General features: G+C 45.1%; 1 protein-coding gene across 1 annotated transcript in view; it reads right to left on the reverse strand.

Moving 5' to 3' along the window:
* Positions 1–418: 418 nt before the first annotated feature.
* LOC149284563 (pyroglutamyl-peptidase 1-like) overlaps positions 419–20969 on the reverse strand; it is a 31173-nt gene continuing 10622 nt past the window's right edge. Inside the window, exons 3-5 of the mRNA XM_089496533.1 lie at positions 9516–9632; positions 4790–5022; positions 419–699 (exon numbers count right to left, since the gene is read on the reverse strand). Of these exons, the coding sequence (XP_089352659.1) occupies positions 507–699; positions 4790–5022; positions 9516–9632 (543 nt within the window). The 3' untranslated portion in view covers positions 419–506. The remainder of the gene's footprint in view (positions 700–4789; positions 5023–9515; positions 9633–20969) is intronic.

Raw genomic sequence — 20969 nt, forward strand, 5'->3', positions numbered from 1 at the left:
AAGGGCTTTCTTGTTCTCCGGTCGAGGCTCCAACCATAGAAACAGAAGCAATTCTGCTGCTCTGACCAATGAGAGTCCTTGCAGGAGGGCCAGGCATATTCTGAAACCGGAAAAACCTTTCAGCATTAAATGCTGGCTGGCGCATATCATACAATTAAGAGTGGGTTTCTGAACTTGCAGGCCCTCTGGTCTTGATTCACGGGATGAATTCCTGACCCCCTGCAGGAATCAAAAACCATGGCCAAGGTATCTTCTGCAAGGCCAAAGAGCTCAAAGAGAGCAGGGCTGGAATAAGAAGGGAGGCTGAAGAGGACAGCAGAGACCTCTGTCGGATTTGGTCCTGTTCTTGACCAGACACTGGTCAAGATGCTCCTGGTGATGCTGCTTTCCTTCCCCCGCCCCAGAGTCCACAAGGACAGGATACCAATATGTGTTTCTTTTGGGGTGGGGGGATTTTTGTAAGTGCAAGAGTGAGAGAACCAAGGGGAGGGAGCATCAGCCCGGGCTCAGTGTTCGTTGTGGCAGTTGATGTTGCTCTTCGAGTGCTCCAGGACAGCCAACATCTCCTCAATGATGGCCTGCAGTGCCCGGCCCAACTGCTCAGCACTGTAGGGCTTCCCCAGGGGGGGCACGTGGACAAAGGCTGACCGGCCGTGGCTCTGGTACAAGGAGGTGTAGTAGGTGAAGTCGCAGAGGTACCTGCAAGACAGCAAAGGGGGGGAGGGAAGAAAAAGAGATGTTTCAGCCAAAGGGTTAAGAACGAGGATGGGTGCAAAGTGAAGGCTTCACACCACTGGGCAGACAGGGGCATTCCTCTCTATGCCCCCATCCCCCTTTATCCCAATGTGGTCATTCTTGCACCCATGCTGTTGCTAACTATCCTGCACTTTCCAACCAGAGTTTGTAAGCAGGGTGGTTGCTCTACATCAGGTGTGAGTGACTTCGTGTTCCAAAACTTATTGGGGCTGTACATCTGAATCGAGCATGTTCAGAGCTCCAAGGCTGGGAGGATTAGAGACTCAGGAGGAGCTGGGGCTCAAAGTGGTGGATCTTCCTTACAATGCTCAGTGGCTACTCTCGCAGGACAAGCATAGATAGAACAACAGGACACTTTTTTCCCAGTTAACAGAGTATCACTCTGTCCTGCTTTGGTGTGACAACTATGTCAAATTCTGGGGTCACAATTCAAGAAGGATGTTGTCAAGCTGGAACGCTGTCCAGGTATCAGGATTAGCAAAGGTCTGGAAACAAAGTCTTATGAGGAACAACTGGGGAGCTTGGAAAAGAGAAGAGATGATGTGAGAATGTGAGAGTCATCTTTAAATATCTGAAGGGATGTCATGCTAATTATTTCATTACAAAGATCACTACCATTCGGTCGGAGTTGACTCTTTCTGATTTGGTTCCCACCACTATTCTCCTGACTCCTCCTACTAACAAATTCTCTGCGTTTTCTCCCGTTTCTCTGGACGAACTTTCTACGCTGCTGAACTCTTCCAAACCCACAACCTGTTCTCTTGACCCAATTCCTTCTTGTCTTCTAATCTCCATAGCTCCTTCTTTATTGCCCTCCCTCCTCTACATCTTTAACCTCTCTCTTTCTTCTGGCTCCTTCCCCTCAGTCTTTAAACACACTTTAATTTCCCCTATTTTGAAAAAACCTTCTCTTGACCCTTCTTCCTTGTCTAATTATCGTCCGATTTCCCTTCTTCCTTTTCTTTCTAAGGTTCTGGAACGAGTCGTCTACTCTCGCTGTCTTGAGTTTCTTGAAACCAACTCCATTTAGGACCATTTCCAGTCTGGTTTCCGCCCACGGCACTCCACAGAGACGGCCCTCACCAAGATCTCGAATGATCTCCTGCAGGCCAAGACGAATGGCCTTTACTCCATCCTTGTCCTCCTTGACCTGTCTGTGGCCTTCGACACCGTGGACCACTGTCTTTTAGTTGACTTACTTTCTGATCCTGGCTTCTTGGGCTCTGTTCTTGATTGGTTTAAATCTTACCTGTCAGACAGATCTTTTGCAGTGGTCTTGGGTGGCCAGACTTCGTTCTCTGTTCCCCTATCTGTTGGAGTTCCTCAGGGTTCTGTTTTGGGTCCCCTCTTGTTCTCTCTATACACACTGTCTCTTGGCAAACTTATCAGTTCTTTCGGCTTCTCTTATCATCTGTACGCCGATAATACCCAGTTGTACCTTTCCACCCCTGACCTTTCGCCAGGGCTTGAGCAGCAAGTTTCATCTTGTCTGACAGCTGTCTCTCACTGGATGCTCCATCAACGTTTGAAGCTCAACATGTCTAAGACAGAGTTTCTTGTCTTCCCTCCTAAGCCCACTCTTCAATATTCCTTTTCTATCTCTGTCAACAACATCTCTATTCAGCCGGTTCAGGAAGCCCGCAGTCTTGGTTTCATTTTCGACTCCTCTCTATCATTTATCCCTCAGATTCAGGCCACAGCCAAGGTCTGTAGATTTTTCCTCTATAATATTTCCAAAATCTGTCCATATCTCTCTGCTTCTACTGCAAAGACTTTGGTCCATGCCCTAGTGGTCTCTCGACTTGACTACTGCAATCTTCTCTTGGCAGGGCTTTCTCTCTCTCACCTCCACCCATTGATTTCTGTTCAGCACTCAGCTGCTCCTATTATCTCACTCGCTCGCTGGTATGACCATGTCTCCCCTCTGTTGTCATCCCTTCACTGGCTCCCCTTTCCCTTCCGCATTTGGTACAAGCTTCTCCTGCTCACCTTTAAAGCCCTCCATGGGCTGGCCCCTCCCTATCTCTCCGAACTACTTTCTCCCTACATCCCCACTCGTTCCCTCCATTCTGGTAGCCAAGGTCTCCTGTCCCAGCCCAGGATTTCCACTGCCCCATCCCGGATTCGTCCCTTCTCGCTTGCCGTCCCTCACTCCTGGAACCTCCTCCCCTTACAAGCATGACTCAACACGTCTCTAACCAGCTTCAAAGCCGAGTTAAAGACCATATTGTTTAGGGAAGCGTTCCCAGGGAGTCTGTGATTGTGTCCTGGTTGTTCAGATGCTTGACTCAATAGTGGATATTGCTGTTTTAACTTGTTTCATATGATGTTTTTAATTTGTTGCTTTAACTTTTAGATTGTACGCCATAGACAGGCTTTTATATTCTTGATTTTACTTGGTTTTGTACCGCGCCGTGTAAATTTACGGCGCTTTATAAATAAAGTTAATAATAATAATAATAAGATGGAGCAAACTTGTTATTGAGACAAGAACGTGGATTCAAATTCCAAGACAAAAGATTCTACCTAAACATTAGAAAAAACTTTTGTTACTGTAAGAGCTGCTTGACAGTTGAATGGACTGCCTCAGAGTGTTAATGGATTCTCCATCTTTGGAGGCCTTTCCGCTGAAGTTGGGTGGCCATCTTTGAGGAGTTGGTTTTGTTGTGTCTTCCTGTAGGGCAGAATGGGGCTGAAATAGATGGTTCTTGGGGTCCTTTCCAACTCTTCCAATGTCAGAGTGTCAAGGGTTAAAACACAGCACACAGGGAAATGCTTGATGTGTGTGTGTTTGACCATGAGCATTCAGCAGAAGGACAAGCTTGATTAGCACAGGTGATGCTCATAGGCTCAAGGACACTTTGGTGTCCAAATGCATGTAGCCATGGGTGATGAATCAATGTGTCTGGATTACACAGGGGACACATGACATGATTACACACCTGAACTCACTGGATTTGGGAGACCAGATGGTCTGGAGTCTATATAAACCCAGGGGTTGCAAGTGATAGCTTGTGGATTTGTAGTAGGAGTTGGTTTGGTATGCGTTGTGGAGTTTTGAGAGATCTGTATTTGTATTATAGTACTGTGAATAAAGAGCCCTTTGGGAGACTTAGCTTCTCTGGTAGTTTATCAGAAGAAGTCTGGCATCAGTTTGCTGTGTGTCCCCGGAGGTTCCTGCATTGCTTCAGTTCATGGAAGACATCCAGCTGCTGTTATGTCAACTGCCTTTGGAACCATCGTTCTGCTTCTAAAATTGCTAGCTCTGCTCAAAGTTCTGATTTAACCACAGGACTCGTTTGAGTTGCTGACAGTGGTTGTTGGACCCCAGCGGTTGTGCTGACATCCAATTCTATGAACTGCTCAAAAAGGTTCTGTTCATTTCATTCTCTGGCATAATTTCATTTCTGCCATTTTCAGGACAAATATTTTGTAACCCATAATCAGTATCTCAGATGAGTGGCACAATGAGCTTTCTGGCTTGCCTTTCTCATACAGGTGACATGGCTTCCTCTGTTTCCACTACTTCTGGGACAGCACTGTCTACAAGCAGTGGTCTCTTCCCCACAACAAGCAGCAACATCCCCATGAGCATCCCAGAACCACCATCATCCTCCCCTACACACACATGCCTTCCAAACAGGGCTACTTACATGGATGTCAAGGAAAACCAGCTCCCATTCCATCACCTGCTCAGCCTTCCAGGAACTCTGGCATTGCAGGTCAGGAATAATGGGATTTGTTGTGTACGATCATCATCAGCATCAGGAGAGCTACAGGTGCTTCCACCTCAGACCACACAGAGGGGCAGCACACTCTCCAGGTTTCCAGTCCTTTCAAGCCAAACCCAGAGACAGCAGGATTTGAATCCTGGACCTTCTGCAGGAGAAGCCCTTCTCCCTGATCCATAGCCTATTCCAGGGTCCAACTGCAACGAAACAGGGTCAAACTGCTGCCCCTTGGCAACAGAGCCCCAGCCGTCCTCTGTGTCTCCCCCTCGGGGTCTTTCCTGCTACCAACCTCCTCACCGTACCTGCCAGCATCCTTTGATATTGTGACGGTGACATCCAGCTCCAGGTCAGAGACCCTCTTGCACACAGCGTCCATGTCAATGACAGAATCGATGCACTCTGGGCCGCCTTCAACACAGCAGTGCGAGCCTGGGCAAAAGCGGCAGTTGTCCAGGCCACGGTAGCCCACATTGTGGCCGCATTTCTCCAGCGTCACAGTGGTGGCCATACCAGACAGACCTACATGAACCACAAGCTGTGTGTGACAGGAAGAGAAAGAGAACAAGAGAGAGAGAGAGAGAGAGAGAGAGAGAGATTGGCATTAGAAACACTCTAGACACCCAAGATGACCTGAGAAGCCAGATTGCTCTCCTTCTGGTTCCAATCGAAAACAATGAAAAATGCCCAAAGGCTATCATAATCTTGTCCAGCAAAGAGAACACTTTTTGAAATGAAATTAGCAAAGAAATGCCATAATCCCCAACTGGCCTCAAGAGGCCAGGTGCCTGAACTCGTTCTGCACTTTCACTCTTCTGACTTTCTCTCTACACAAGTTGCCTATTTGTTTGAATACTTCTTTGGTGATTTCTCCCCTTTTCCCATTTCTTATACATCTTACTTTGTCTGAAACTTCCTTAAACATCCATCCTAGTTTCTTCAGACACCTCCCATTTTTCCTCTTCACTGGAACGGCTTGAAACTGTGCCTTCAGTATCTCCCGTTTGAGAAATTCCCACCTGTCCTGAACTCCCTTCTCTTTTACTATTCCTGGCCACAGCATCACCCCCGATATTTACCTAAATTTACTGAAATCAGCTTTCTTATAAGTCTAGAATGCATGTCTGACTATGCCTGGCTTCCATGTTCCATGGTATAACAAACTGCAGGAGAACATGGTTACTTCCACCTAAGGATCCCACCACTTCTACGCCATTAACCAGGTTGGTTAGGATCAGATCCAAAACAGCTGATCACCTTGTTGTTTCTTCCACCTTCTGGACAATGAAATTGTCTGCAAGCTGAATCTTACATTTCTGGCAACAATTATCAGGATTGTTAAAATCTCCCATTACTACTATTTCTGAATGTGTGGTCATCTATTCCAAGAAGGCCCCATCCCAGTCCTCAATCTGGCTTGGAGATCTGTAATAGACCCCCACAATGACATTCCTGTCGTTTCTCTCCCCTTTATTTTTTGTCCAGATGCTCTCAACCTGGCTTCCAGGATTTAATTCCTGGCCCTCTCTACAAGTGTAAACATTATCAGTCTGTTAGCCAGTTGATGTCTTATCTGACTACACACGATCCTCTTGACCCATTTCAATCAGGGTTTCATATAGGTCATTCAATATTTACTCATGTAGTAAATGACATTCTAGTGTCAAAAGACCCAGCCCCAAACGTATTGATCTTTCTGCTGTCTTTGACACTTTGGATCATCAGATCCTACTATTACGGTTCACATCCTTGGGAATAACGGGGAACGCTTGGTCCTGATTTTAGTCTTTTTCGTATGAATGTTCCTCCTCTGTTTCATGTTGGGTATCTATATCAAAAGCCTCTCCTGTAACCGTAGGGGTACCACAAGGATCAGTATTGTGTCCTCTTTATTTTTCATTATACTGTATACCCTTTCTCTTGGATTTTTAAATTTTATTTCAGAAATGAGTTTCCAGCATCACATTTATGCAGACGGCACTCAGAGCATCAACTGATGCATCTGTGTGGAAGTCTGTGATGGACTGGCTGTTGAGTGTTTCTTTATAGATGACTACCCACCATCTAAAGCTAAATTTGGATAAAACGGAGATCTTGGCTTTTCAGCCTGACTGTCCAGCTGTGTTTAGAGGATTGCACAGGGGTGCCTGTTTTGGCTGCCAGAAACCCTGGTGTCCTGCTGGATGACCATTTGCCCCTCCATCCCTTTATTTGGGTGAGAGCAGAAGCATGTAATTTCCATCTTTTGAACATCTATGGGATCCATAGGTTTTGTAAATTTTAAATGCTGAATTTTTAAAAGGTAAATTGTTGTAATATGTATCGGTCTTGTTTGTTCTTTTACATCGATGTGTGTTTACTGATGATGGGGTTTTAACTGATGCTGTGCTGGCTTCAGCTACCTTCTTCTCAGCTGCCTGTGGGTTCACAATCTCTGCAGTTGGTCTGATGTTGTTCCCTGCCTTGATACACGGGGAGAGGCTGTAAGAAATTGTTGTTGTTTGACTGTTGTTGTTGTTGTTGTTGTTGTTATAAGACTGTTGGGATTGCCTACCGGCTTGTACAAGCCTTAAATTATATCATGCCTGGATTTTTGTAATAGCCTACTGGCTAAAGTGTACTGTTCTACTCTTTTTCCCCTCTGGTTTTAATTCAAAACAGTGCCGTTTGAGTTGTTTTAAACCTTCCTTAATACATGTCTCTTCTCCTTGCTGATACCTCCACTGGCTACCAGTTCATCCCAGGATCCATTTCAAAATGTTTGTCTGCATTTAGGACTCTGCAGTACTTGGCAGCTTGGCTACCATGGGAAGCACCATCTAGGAATTTAAGACCCATAAACAAAACGGTATTGTCTCCTCTGCCAACATTTACAATACTCTGAAGCCTGGGAGCCTTTTAAGATCTGGTTCCACATCTGTGGAATGGTCTACCTTTGGACTTCCAGCTGAAGGAGGATCTCACCTATTTTTGGAAGACATTGAAAACCTTCCCCTTTGATTTGCCAGATTAAGCTGCTAAATTGTGCCTGAAGTTGCTGAGATGGGCAGTGACTGGTGGGGTACTGGGGATTTCATGTATATTTATACTGTTATGTGTCATTGTGTTTGTTTTTGATTGTATATATTTAGTGGAAAGCACACTACAAATAAACATTTCTGCTGCTGCTGTTGTTATTAAATACAAGAAAGATAACCTCCTTCCACCCAGGGGTCGGCAACCTCCGTCCCACGGGCCGGATGCGGCCCACGGGCGCCTTTCTGCCGGCCCCTCCTGCCGCCGAAATTGCTGCCCATTTCGGCCGCTCCGGCCGCCATTTTGCCCTTCAAAATGGCGGCGCCTGTTAGGAGGCCCGATGCGGCCTCTGGAGCTCTGAATCGGGGCTCCAGCAGCAGCACCGGGCCTCTGGGAGGCCCAATGCAGCAGCCGGAGCCCTGAAGCGGGGCTCCAGGAGCCGCACCGGGCCTTCAAATGGGCGCCGCCCACCTCCCTCCTGGCTCCGCCCACCTCCCTCCTGGCTCCATCCTCCCTCCTCTCTCCTATAAATTGAGGGGCGGGGGGGGGGAAGGAGGAGGAGGCAGAGAGAGAGAGAGGGAGGGAGGGGAGGAGAGAGAGCTGGGAGAGAGAGAATAGAGAGGGAGGGAGGGGAGAAGAGAGAGAAAGGGTGGGAGGGAGAGGAAAGAGAGGGAGGGAGGAGAGGAGAGAGAGAGAGAGAGAGAAAGGGTGGGAGGGAGAGGAAAGAGAGGGAGGGAGGGGAGGAGAGAGAGAGAGAAAGGGTGGGAGGGAGAGGAAAGAGAGGGAGGGAGGGGAGGAGAGAGAGAGAGAGAGAGAGAGAAAGGGTGGGAGGGAGAGGAAAGAGAGGGAGGGAGGGGAGGAGATAGAGAGAGAAAGGGTGGGAGGGAGAGGAAAGAGAGGGAGGGAGGGGAGGAGAGAGAGAGAGAGAGAGAGAGAAAGGGTGGGAGAGGAAAGAGAGGGAGGGAGGGGAGGAGAGAGAGAGAGAGAGAGAGAGAAAGGGTGGGAGGGAGAGGAAAGAGAGGGAGGGAGGGGAGGAGAGAGAGAGAAAGGGTGGGAGGGAGAGGAGAGAGAGAGAGAGGGGGGGTGGGAGTGAGAGGGAGGGAGGAAGGGAGAGAAAGAAAGTGGTTTGAGACAGTGGCATGCGTTTTTTTGCTGTTTTGTGGCCTTGCCTAGTCGCTTCCATTCTTGCAAATATTGCTATTATTGTTATTGTTGTTATCCTTTGGTATTCTCTTTGCAAAATCCCCCCACATGGACTTGCTTGCTCTTTTCTGGGTTGAGACCGTGTGCATGCATTTTTCCTGTGTTATGGCATTGCCGGCCCTAGTAGCTTCTTGCAAATATTATTATTATTATGTGGCTCTGCCCCCGGAGGGTGAAAACTCCGCCCCTGACATGTGGTTCCGCCCCAGATAGTGGAAGCTCTGCCCTGGCCTGCAGCTCCGCCCCAGAGGGTGGAAGCTCCACCCCCTGTGTGTGGCTCCACCCCCGGAGGGTGGAAGCTCCACCCCCGGCTTCGGCCCCCCCAGTTGTCTGAGGGACAGCAACCCAGCCCCCGGCTCAAAAAGGTTGCCTACCCCTGCTTCCACCTGTGATTCTACAAGCAAAAGACCTAACCCCACTTGCAACATTTGAATTGCAAACACCCCCACCCCCCTTCTTGTGTTTTTAATTTTGTGCTCTGTCTGTCTGTGTATCTATCTGTCATACTGGACAGTATCATAGGGAGTAACTGAGAACCTTCCATATGTACTTACAGTATTCATTTTAATAATTTAATAAGAAATACAACTGTAAAACAACTTGAGTCCCAGTTTTGGAAGGAAGTTCATGACACAAATAATAAGAATAACAACAATTCTTGTTCCTTTTCCATGCTTTGTTCCCTGCCCTGAGGAATTATAATATTTTAACAAATTCTGTGGCTGAATAAAACAGGCAACCTGCAATATACAATATTGACAGGTAATGTGGAAATCCCTTTCAGACATACTTGGAGGGCCCAGCCTGACTCACCTGTGGGCTGTGTTTCTTCCACAGGGCAGGAATCAGTCTCTGCACAGCCTGGTACTCTACAGGGATTTCGTAAACATAGAGGTCCACGTCCTCTCCAAGGCCAATCTTCTCTAGCTCCTGAAATGCAAATGCAAATGCAGGTGAGTAGGGATTTCCAAGGGAGGAAGAGGTTTTTATCCCAGGAAGATGTCCAAACTCAAAGAGGGGGCATCCTTTATGACCCACAACATCCACCCAGGGGGCTCCACTTGGACCAGGGCTGGAGAAAATGCAATATACAAACAGGTGAATGGGATCATCACAAACACAGCCTGAAAAGCTTGGCCTTTGGACCATCTAAGCATGGAATTCCAATCGTCCAAGCAAGGACACACAGACAACCATGGCAGTGGTGGGCTTTCCTTCTTTGGGGGCCTTTAAAAAGCGGTTAGATGGGCATCTTTCATGAGCCTTTTAGCTTCATGCCAGGAGGTTGGACCAGGTGACCCTTCCGGGCCCCTTCCAATTTTATAATTCTAAGATTTCCTGATGGTAAGAGATGTCTTTGTGAAAAACCTGCGTTGCATTTGAGCAATTGCCTGCAGTAAATAGGTATGCAGAAAAATCTTTCAGGTTATTTTACGCCCAAGAAACATAGAATCTTACAGCTGGAAGGAACCCCAGGGTAATCTAGTCAAACCCTTCTGCCATTCAAAATGCACAGCTCACCCAACAGTGGAATGCACCACATTTGAAGACCTTCGAAGATGGGCGTCTACCATCCTCGTCTTAGAGGATGTTTGACTCTCCATCTTTGGAGGTCTTTAAACAGAAGTTGAGGGGACCAGGAATGCTTGAGTTTTGTATTCCTGCATGACAGAATGGGGTTGGACTACATGGCCCTTGGGGACCATTCCAGCTCTAAGATTCTTGGGTGTAAAATAATCTGAAAGGAGAGAAACAGAAAGATTTCTCTCTATGTTTATTTACTACAGCCAACTGGTCAGATGGAAAGCAAGTTTTTCCACAATGATATCTTTTGGAATTTCTCAGCTAACTGGGATATATTGTCCGAAAAAGTAATTTCAAGAATTTCTTGACCAACACCTGAAGGCAAGGCCTGTTTGTTTCATCCATGCTCTATAGCCCCTTGGACCTTTGGATGTTTGAACCCTGCCTCCAAGGATTATGGCTTTCCACACCCGGCTGCCTTTCCCAGTCTAACCTTTCCAGAGATTTTTATTAGCATCAGGTGCCATGAACTTCCCCCCAGCATGGTTTGCATTACATATGGAAATCTCCAAGAAAGAAAGAAAGAACGAAAGGCAGACCCTCCTTCATGCTTCCTTGCCTGCGCGGAAAGAGGCCAGCCAAGCTGCGGGGCTTTTGTGAATTCACAAAGGAAGCTCTTGCACGGAAAAGCACAGCAGCAGCAGCACAAGGGGGTCTGGACCCCCAGAGCTCCCCAAATGCTCCCTAAGAATCACCTCAACACACCAGAGAGACATTTGGCTTGCTTTCCTTTCAAAAAGTCCCTTTCCCAAAAGGAAGGAAGGAAGGAAGGAAGGAGGGAAAGTTTGTGGGGAGGAAAGCAAGGTTTTAATGTCCATCAGTCTCCCACAAGTTTGGAACAACACCAATATATATATATATATATATATATATATATATTAAAGTGGACTTTAAATATAAATAGTTCCAAAACGAAAAATGACTCGAGGTCTTGGGGCTGTGGGCAGAAAAGATAGAAAATTAAAATTGGAAAATTGATTTTAGAATGAATAAAATCTTAGAAAGGAGACATGATTGTCATCTATATAGCCATCTATATAGATCCAAAAGGATGTCATGCTCTCTTCCGGCTGGCCTGAATAGGCCACCAACAAGGCCTATCCTACTAACCTGTTATACCTGGCCAGACCCCGACTTCTGCTGTGATTATTGTTATAATTGTTCGTTATTATTTGTTTACTTGTTTATTATTCTTAAGTTATGTTTTAAATTGCAAACAGTTTAATTCTATTTTAAGGGGGTGGGATTGTGGGGTGTGGACATGTACATTTTAATGTTGCAAGCTGCCCCGATTGTGTTCACAGAGAAGCGGGATTATTATTATTATTATTATTATTATTATTATTATTGAGAGCAAGCTTCTTTGCTGCTGCTCAAGAGACGAGGACACGATCAATGGGTTCAAATGACAAAAAGAAATTCAACCCAAATGTAAAAAATGACTAATAACTTTAAATATATATGCTATGAGGGCTGTTGACAGTGGAACAAGCTGCCTTGGATAGTGATGGTCTCTCCATCTTTGGAGGTTTTTAAAGAGAGGTTGGATGGGCATTCCTCAGGAGTGCTTTGGTTGTGTCTTCCTGCATGGCAGAATGGGATTAGACTGGATGGCCCCTTGGAGTCCCTTTCAACTCTTTGGTTCTATGATTGTGTTCTCACCAGATGGGGCCTCTGTCAAACTGGGAACCAAGAAAAACCCCTCTTCCAAAGATATTAACACTCTGGCTGGTTCACGGAATCACACGGTCTTTCAGACAGCCTGGCCCTATTTTGCACTGGAGGACCTACAAATGCTTAGAGAAGTGTTCTCTCTAGAAATCTAGATTTTTGGCAGAAGTTGACAAAAGAGTGGTGCTGGAGAACCTAGAGAATTCTTGAGAGATCATATTAATCAAATTCGTGAATAATCAAACCTGCAAAAGTCAAAGCCACAAATGTGGAGGGCTGACTGTATATCATATATATTGTCCGTATGTTTATACATTCACACACTAAATATATACAGAAAGAGATAGAATGAGAGAGAGCACTTGTTTTACAACAGGAGCATTATAAAGAAGAGGGAGAGGGAAGGTTACAGAAGTTTTTTTAAAATATAAAGGCTTGACCCACATTGCTTTCAAAGCAGTATGCAGCCTGAGTGCAAAAGAACTCCCTTCACACCCAGCACCTGTTTCTGCTGGCAAAGACCATCTTGGATTAACCACATTTTTCCAGACAAGGGGAGGGGGGAGGTTGTGCATGTATGTCTGTGTGTTTGTGTGTGAACATCCTGGATAAGCGAATCTTGTTTTCAACTCAGCAGATGGCCAAGTCCGGAGGGAGCATTCATTGCAGCTGGGAAAAGGGGGAGCGTCTCCTTGGAAGCCCATCGTGAAGTTTTTAAGAAAGGCTTTCCTGAAGAAATCTTCTCTACAGTCCCTGGGCAAGCTTCCTAAACTTTAAGCAACTGCACAAAGAGAGGACTTAAAATACAGTATGCAGATCTTAAAAGGGGGAAAGGATGGGGGGGGGGGTTGGGGAGCAGAGGAAAGGAGGAATTCCAGTGCACACATGCAGTCTAAGCCATGCCAAGGGGGGCATCGGTTCACCCCATCTCTCCCCCTTAACCCTGCAAGGTGAGGGCCTCAGCCATTATTCACATGGGAGCAAAGGAAAATAGGCAACACATGTGCTCTGTTTTGTTTCCAGAAGAAAAACACTGAAGGGCCAAGTTAAAATCAGGACCCCATCTTTTTTTCCAAAAGGGGAGCAGCCCACCAAAGTAAGCAAAGAGTAGGGATGGGGGGAATGCCAAGGGGGAGCAGAGCTGTGGTGTTACACCAGCGTAAAGGATGGCTGCAAGTCGAACCAAGCCAGCATGTTATTTTATTATTTCTCAGCATTCATTATCAATTCAAATCAGATTATACTTGTATTGGTCCAATGGCAAGGTCATTTATACATGCCAACAAACCTGAGACTATACTAACACTCGTCGGAATATTCTACCATTTTTATTTAAATGTAACTTTACCTATACAGTGGTCCCTTCACATTTGCAAGGATCACCACAAGTGTGGAAAAACTGTAAATGGGGAGACGACACTATTCTTTTTACCTAAGAGAACACCTCTCTAGGAATCTCCAGTTCCTCCAGTTCAACGCTATGGTCAACATCTGCCAGAGGTTGATCATAGAATCATGCTACAAATGCTTAGAGAAGTGTTTTCTCTCAGAACATCTAGGTTTCCAGTACAACTCTATGGTCAACTTCTGGCAGCGTTGCACTGGAGGACCTAGAGATTCCTAGAGAGGACATATTAATCAAAGCTACAAATAATCAAATCTGCAAAAGTCAAAGCTGCAAATATAGAGAGGCAACTTTACTTAGCTAAGTAATAGAGGTGCTCAGAAACACTGGGAATGAATTGCAAACATTTGCAACAACCAGCAAAATGACTACTGCACAATGAGATTGATGCGCACCAAGCACCAAAGTGCATTGGAACTGATACACATTATGTGCATCAATCCTAATGTGCATTGGTGCTCAGTGCGTATCAATCCCATTGTGCAATGGTCACTATGCTGGTTCTGCTCCATAATACCAGCAACCTGATATACATGCTACAATATTGCGCAATTCTAATTCCCACAGATGTAACTCCACCTACAGAAACGTAACTTCCCTACAGGATTCCATGCACTGACATTAAAACAATCATGTGTCCAAATGATGATGCTGAAATGGTGAGGTAACCCCATCACCATTAGTTCTTACAGTATTTGGGAACATAACACCGGTCACTTTTTCCACTGCCTTCCATTATTTTTTGAGAGGAAACATTATCATCATCATCATCATCATCATCATCATCATCATCATCATCATCATCATCGCATATGGTGCCATCAGTATTTGCTGTTGTTGTTATGTATCCAAGGATAGCTGTGTTGTCCATGTAGCAAATACAGTAACATCTCAAATCCACAAAACAGAGGATACCTTTACTGGCCAACCAAAATGTACAAAATACATGTCACAAGCTTCCAACATGTATTTTGTGTATTCAGGTTGGCCAATAAAGGTATCCACCTTTTTGTGGATTGTGGATGTTATTGTACGGCGTTGTTGTTGTGTACCTTCCAGTTGTTTCCAATTTATGGCAACCCTAAGGCAAACCCATCATGGCTTTCTTTGGCAAATTTCTTCAGAGGGTGTTTGCCATTGCCATCCTCTGAAGTTGAGAGTGTGTGACTTGTGCAAGGTCACCCAATGGGTTTCATGGCACTTTACAAGATGACAACCACAAGAACAAAACAATGGCATACAAGACAAGCCTATCACAAGGTTTTCTTCAGGGAGGGGATTGCCATTACCTTCCTCTGAGGCTGAGTGAGGGTGATTTGCCTACGATCGCTCAATGGACTGAGGATTTGAATCCTGGTCTGCAGAAGTCCTAATGACTTCAGCAACCTTGCCTCCCAGAGCCCCAGTCCAATACCCAAAATACAACACTGGCTCCTCAATACTTTGCTGGTGGGCTTGATAAATATATTGGCTAAAAGCAGGGGAGGATAAAGTGTGTCTGTCCAGATGCTGTCCGATTGAAATTGCTCCCATCGGCAATAACTCAAGTCCCATTAAATACTGCGACATAGTAAAATAATGTCTCTTAATATAGCAAAATCAAGGGTTGCTTTGTTGGAATTTATGTATGTTTTGAATATTTTCAAGCTGTGGATAAAAAAATCCGTGGATATGGAGGGTCAAATGTCCATTGTGAGCCAACTTGAGTCCCATTATTGGGAGAAAGGCAGAACTGTAAATGAATTAAAAATAAGGAGAAGGAGAGAAATGAAGAGTTTGGCTTGTCTGGACTTGGCAACCTGGTTCTTCAGAAAAGTGGCAGCATCCTTCAGCAGTGTAGAGAGAAGACTGGACAGACCTTGGGAGGAAGAGCAGGAGCAAGAACCGGGAAACAAGCAGCGATAAATCACAGAGAGGAGCATGGCTGGGCGCCATTATTGATCCATGTCTGAAGCGCCTGGGTTATTAGCAATGGCAAAGGCCCCAAGGAAGCGTTCAAATACTCCTCTTGACAGCAGCAGAGAAGAATGGCAAGGTAGAATCCTAGAAGAGTTGGAAGAGACCCCAAGAGGTCATCTAGTCCTGTTCTGCCAAGGAGGAAGACGCCATCCAAGCGCTCCTGACCGATAGCTATCAGCCTCTGGTTAAAAACTTCCAAAGATGGAGATCCCACCTCTCTCCAAGGCAGCGATGGGATGCAAATAAGTAAAATAACCATTTTCTTTTTTAAAAAGGAAGTGCAATCGGCTCTCCATATCCACGAATCCAACCATCCACGGCTTAAAAATATTCAAAAAATATTAAAATTCCAATATGCAAACTTGGATTGTGCCATTTTATGTAAGGGACACTTTTACTAATTGTTTTCAATGGGGATTGAGCATCCATGGATTTTGGCATCCACAGGAGACCTTGACCCAAACCTCAGCGGATACCAAGGGACCACTATGTATTTTACTTCTTGTTGTGTGCCTTAAAATAAGAAAGAAGTTACACAAAAAGGGAAAGAAAGTACGTATCCCTTTAAGTGCAAAAGGACAGGGCTTTGAGAAATTAATTTACTTTCTTTAAAGTATAATGTTGTTTCCAGCTTATGGGAAGTTTATATTTACTATATGTCCCTTTTTTAAACAAAACGAAAGTATCCTTTACTCCCTGACCGATATTAAAAGGATATGTTTTACTATGTGACTTTTGTTAAAAAAGAAAGTATCTTTTACTACCTGCCCTTTTTAAAAAGAGTTTATTTTTACTTTGTGGCTTTTTCAAAAAAGAACGTATTTTTTATTACCAGCCCATTTTCAATTTTTTTATTTGTGTGTAGCACCAAAATATTCTGGGCATCAAATTTTGCAATTGTGCATGTGCAAAACTGCACATTTGTTTTTACTATGTGCTATTGTTTTAAAAAAACGTTTCTTTTGCTACTTATGCTGGCTATTTGCCATAATTAATGCATGAATGAAACTTTTTGCTGCTTGACATCTTTTTAAAAAGAGCTTCTTTGGCTACTTGCCTGTCTCTGCTTCCCAAAGCAGTTTTTACAAAGATGCAAACCACTTTTAAAAACCAAAATGCAAGTGCAAGGTTCGCATTATTAATGGAAGGAAAGAAAATCAGGTTTCTCCTCACTCCCAAAATTAGTATTTGCTGCCTTGTATACCTGACCGATGCAGAAAAAACTGAACGTGTGTGACCAGTTCCCTGACCCTGCCACAATGAGTGGCTTTGTCCATTTCTAATATCCTTATCTGGTCTGTCTAGACGTCCTGACAGCAATTGTCCCTGCTGATGTCAGGACTCGCGCTGACCTCACTCCATGCCCGGATTAAAGGGGGGGGGGGTTGTGCGTGTGTGTGTGCGTGCGTGCGTGTATGTTTTGGGGGGGAATAATTGGGTACAGGAACCCATTAACTTCACAGCCCAGGGGGCACACCTGGGCATGAACCACCACCCCCAATCCACTAGCAAAGAAAGGGGAGAAATCACCCTCTTTTCAAAAGCATGCTTCCTAGAGCTATAAAGTTGCAAGACTTTTGCAATTGTGCATGTGGCACCAAAACACTCAGGCATCACATTTTGCAATTTGGCACATGGCACCAAAACACTCAGGACATCGCATTTTGCCACTGTGTCTATGGCATTAAAACACTCAGGGCATCACATTTTGCAGTTCTGTATATGGTACCAAAACACTCAGGACATCACATTTTGCAATTTGGCACATGGCACCAAAACACTCAGGACATCGCATTTTGCCACTGTGCATATGGCACTAAAACACTCAGGGTATTCCATTTTGCAATTCTGCATATGGTACCAAAACACTCAGGACATCACATTTTGCAATTCTGAATGTGGCAGCAAAACACTCAGGACATCCAATTCCACTTTTTAAAAGAAGAATCATAGAGCAGAATAGAAGGGCTTGTGGGAAGATACAGCCACATGCACCTCTGAACCACCATTGGATTTTCTAAGAAATTCTGCAAAGGTGTTGGGCTTTGCTGGAAGATTATGCCCTGTTTGTCCCTTAAGTTCCACCGAGTGCTTCCCAAGTCCAAGCTGAGCTGGGAGAGATTATTCAGCCAAGGAGGCAGGGAAATCCCTCCACAAGAGAAAGGAATTGGAAAGTGGGTTTTTCTCTCCCTACACCCTACCATTGCCTCCCACTCCTCTTCCTTTAAAGCTCTAGGATGCAGGGTAAGGCTCCCGATGTAATAAACCATGTGTCCACTTAGCCTCCCCTTCAAGGCAGCCAGGATTTACAAAGATTGTTTAATTGATTTTTTGTCTATTAAAATGCAGATCACACTGTCTGGAACTCAGAAACTCAGACACAAGTCTTTGTGTCCACTCAGCTCCATGAAGTCCTGTCTGAGACGGGCACAATGCGCGCCTCTCCCACACAGTCAAAGGCAGACCGAGGCTCCTTTTTTTCTGTGTCTGAGCCTCTCCGGGCTGAAGCCAAGAGAAAATCCTTGTTATTTTTACTTACACAAAAATACACACACAAAAAAAGTGTCCCTTCGCTCACAGGAAACTTTACACTGGAGTACACAGCATGGGGAGATATTTTAATGTCATCATTTCAAATGTTCTGCCAGGACTGACCAAGCAGACCAAGGCATGTTTACTCTGGAGTAAGAGTCTGTGTGGCATAGTAATTTGAGTGCTAGACTAGGACATTGGGAGACCAGAGTGCGAATCCCCCCACTCAGCAATGGAAAGCAAGTCATACTCCCTCAGCTTCAGAGGAAGGCAAAGGGAATCCCCTTCTGAACAAATCATGCCAAGAAAACTCTGTTATATTATTATATTTATTTATAGCACCATTTCCCCCCTGAAATTTGGACACCAATTAAAACAGTACAATTAAAAACATACAAAAGTGCATATTAAACAGATTAAAATAGCATTAAACTAGTTATAGTTTATAGAGTCACCTTAGGATCACTGTAAGTCAGAAGTGACTTGAAGGCCCACTACGCCTAGGAAAATGTGGAAAATGTGCACAGAAAGGCAGCCTTAGCAAATCAACAATTAAACACACACACACACACACACACACACACACACACCAATATTGGAAAGATTAAGGAGTCCCTGATTAATCAAGCTACTTTTAATGTTGACATAATTTTGTTTTAATAGAAACACTTCCAAAATCACCATACATTTGAACTGACATCCCCACTCCTCCCATGCAGGAGGAGAAAATGGCTTTTGGGTGAGAGAGGGCTTCTTGAGGAGAAAGGAAGTAAGATGCTCCAGCCAAAGTGACTATACTTCCCAGAATCCCCCAACATGCACACAGGACAGAGAGGACTGTCTCAGTCTCTTTTTTGCCCATCCGCTGTTACACAGAGGCAACTGCCTTTGCATTTGGATGCTGTCTTGAATCCCACTTTGGGAGAAAGTCGGGATATAAATTCCATAAATAAATAAAAGAAAAAGTTCCTTCTATCCTTCCTGATTAGATTTGTCTACTCTCCCAAGTTACCTCTCAGCCGCGGCCCAGTGCCATGTCTCTTGGCCCCAAACCCATCTTTAAGTGAAGGAAACCTTTTATGTCAGCCTTGGGTAGCTTGCCTTTCAGTTCTCAAGTTCTGCCCTGTAATGAAAAGATCACTTCTCCCCTCTGCCAGATCTCTCCTGCCTCCATAATGGCTGCCAGGATTCTAACCTTCATCCTTTCCTTACTGGGGAGATGGCTCTGCCCCATGAACATTTCAATGGTCCTTCTCTGCACCCTTCCCAGGTGGAGAACATCCTTTAGGAAGTGTCAAATGGCAGAACCCATTGCCACAACATGTTGGTAACTTGGATGGCTTTTTCAAGGGTCTGGTATAATCCACAGGGAGATCAGGGCCACCAGTAGCTACCGGTCAGGATGGCTATACCTCATCTCCAGTATCCATATTGGGATGGCTTTGGGCATTTATTGCTGGGGAAGGGAAGTATGAGTGCAGTTGTGCTCATGTCCTTCTGGCGGGCCTCACACTGGGTTGGACTGGATGACCTTTGTGGTCTCTTCCAACTCTATGATTCTATGATCTGGCTGGTCAGAGGTACAAAACTCTGTACAAGACAGAGTTCTTCTTGTGTAAAGGCACCAACCAGAAGTTGGTTGCCACAACTAGGACTGGCCACACAATAACTTATGCAAAACAGTGTTTCCTGGCTGTCCTCCAGTGTTGGGATGCTGTTTGGGATTACATCGCCCTTGCTGACTGGGGACAATGAAGACTGTAGTCAAGGATGATTTAGGGAGGATAACATATAAACACTTATGATTTTTGACTCCTCTCCAACCCATATAGTTATGCTCCTCTTGTCCCCGTTTGCTCCTTTCACCATGTCCCCAGATTACAGCCCAAGATCGTTTATTTCTACCAATATATAAACTACCCTCGAGCAACAGGTCTCAGAGTGACACACAATTTAAAACCAAAATGTAATTAAAATTCAAGAGAACAGACTCAATCACAGATCTCTTTTCTGGTTCAGCGGCCAGGCCAGGATGGGGAAAAGTCACACATTATTTTAAAAAGGAAGAAGATGTGCAGCTCAGGTCCAGGTTATTTGAAGGACCATATGCTTGGCATAGTGGTTTGAGCACTGGACTATAACTCTGGAGACCAGGGTTCAATTCTCTGCTCAGCCATGAACCCCACTGGGTAACCTTGGGCAAGACACACTTTCTCAGCCTCAGATGAAAGCAAACACAAACTTCCCCTGAACAAATCCTAACAAGAAAAACTCTGAACTGGCTTATTGGTCATGAATTCATCTCTCCCAGTAAACGTACTTTGAGATTGTGCAGTTTGACTTCTTTCAAATCAAACTGGAAGGCAGGACTTCTGGTTTAGGACTGGGACAGAATAACTAGGCCGGGATCACAAAGGAACCACAATGGTCAAGGTTCAAAACTTTATCAGCAAACAGAGGAAGTGAGATGTGGGAAAGATTAGATCTGAAAGATAGAAGGATCTGCTTACAAGATTCATACTTGAGCCTGCAAACATCTTGGAGTACAGACCCCAGAAGCCACCACCCCCACCGCCAGCATGGCTATAGAGGATGCTGAGAGTTGTAACCCAAAAACTGAGCTTCCCCAAACTCTGGTTCCCAGAACTAAAAGGAATCAAAATTATCAGTCCACATTCCTGGGGGAGTGGGAGAGAGATAGAATCAGGTCAGTATAGAGTAGGCTTCCAGTTTGCTTTAGCAGCCCAAGAAAGCTGTTTTTGCTCCCTGACTATTTCATCAACTTGGAGAAGTGGTTGCTCGCTCAGAGACACTGGAGGCTACTGGACACAGATACTTTTCTCGGCTTCTCTGAGACACAGGCTGGTAGCCAGGTTATCCCACTTCCATTGGAGTTCTTACCCAACACAGCTAGGTGCCTTTCAGAAGACCAAGGGGAGTGGGGGTGGAAAGAGACCAGACATCTGGCTAGCCGTCCATTAGCTGGCTGCAATTGATTACGGCTCTCGGGGTTTAATTTAAAAGCATTTGAGGAGAGAATTCCCAGAGCTCCAGATTTAAAGCGCGGGGGGCGGGCTTGCAACCAGTCTGGGGCAGGAGGGAAAAGAGATGCTTCT

The sequence above is a fragment of the Sceloporus occidentalis genome, unplaced genomic scaffold (genome assembly GCF_023333645.1).
Source record: "Sceloporus occidentalis isolate IW3139 unplaced genomic scaffold, rSceOcc1.0.p SCAF_91, whole genome shotgun sequence".
Classification (NCBI taxonomy): domain Eukaryota; kingdom Metazoa; phylum Chordata; class Lepidosauria; order Squamata; family Phrynosomatidae; genus Sceloporus; species Sceloporus occidentalis.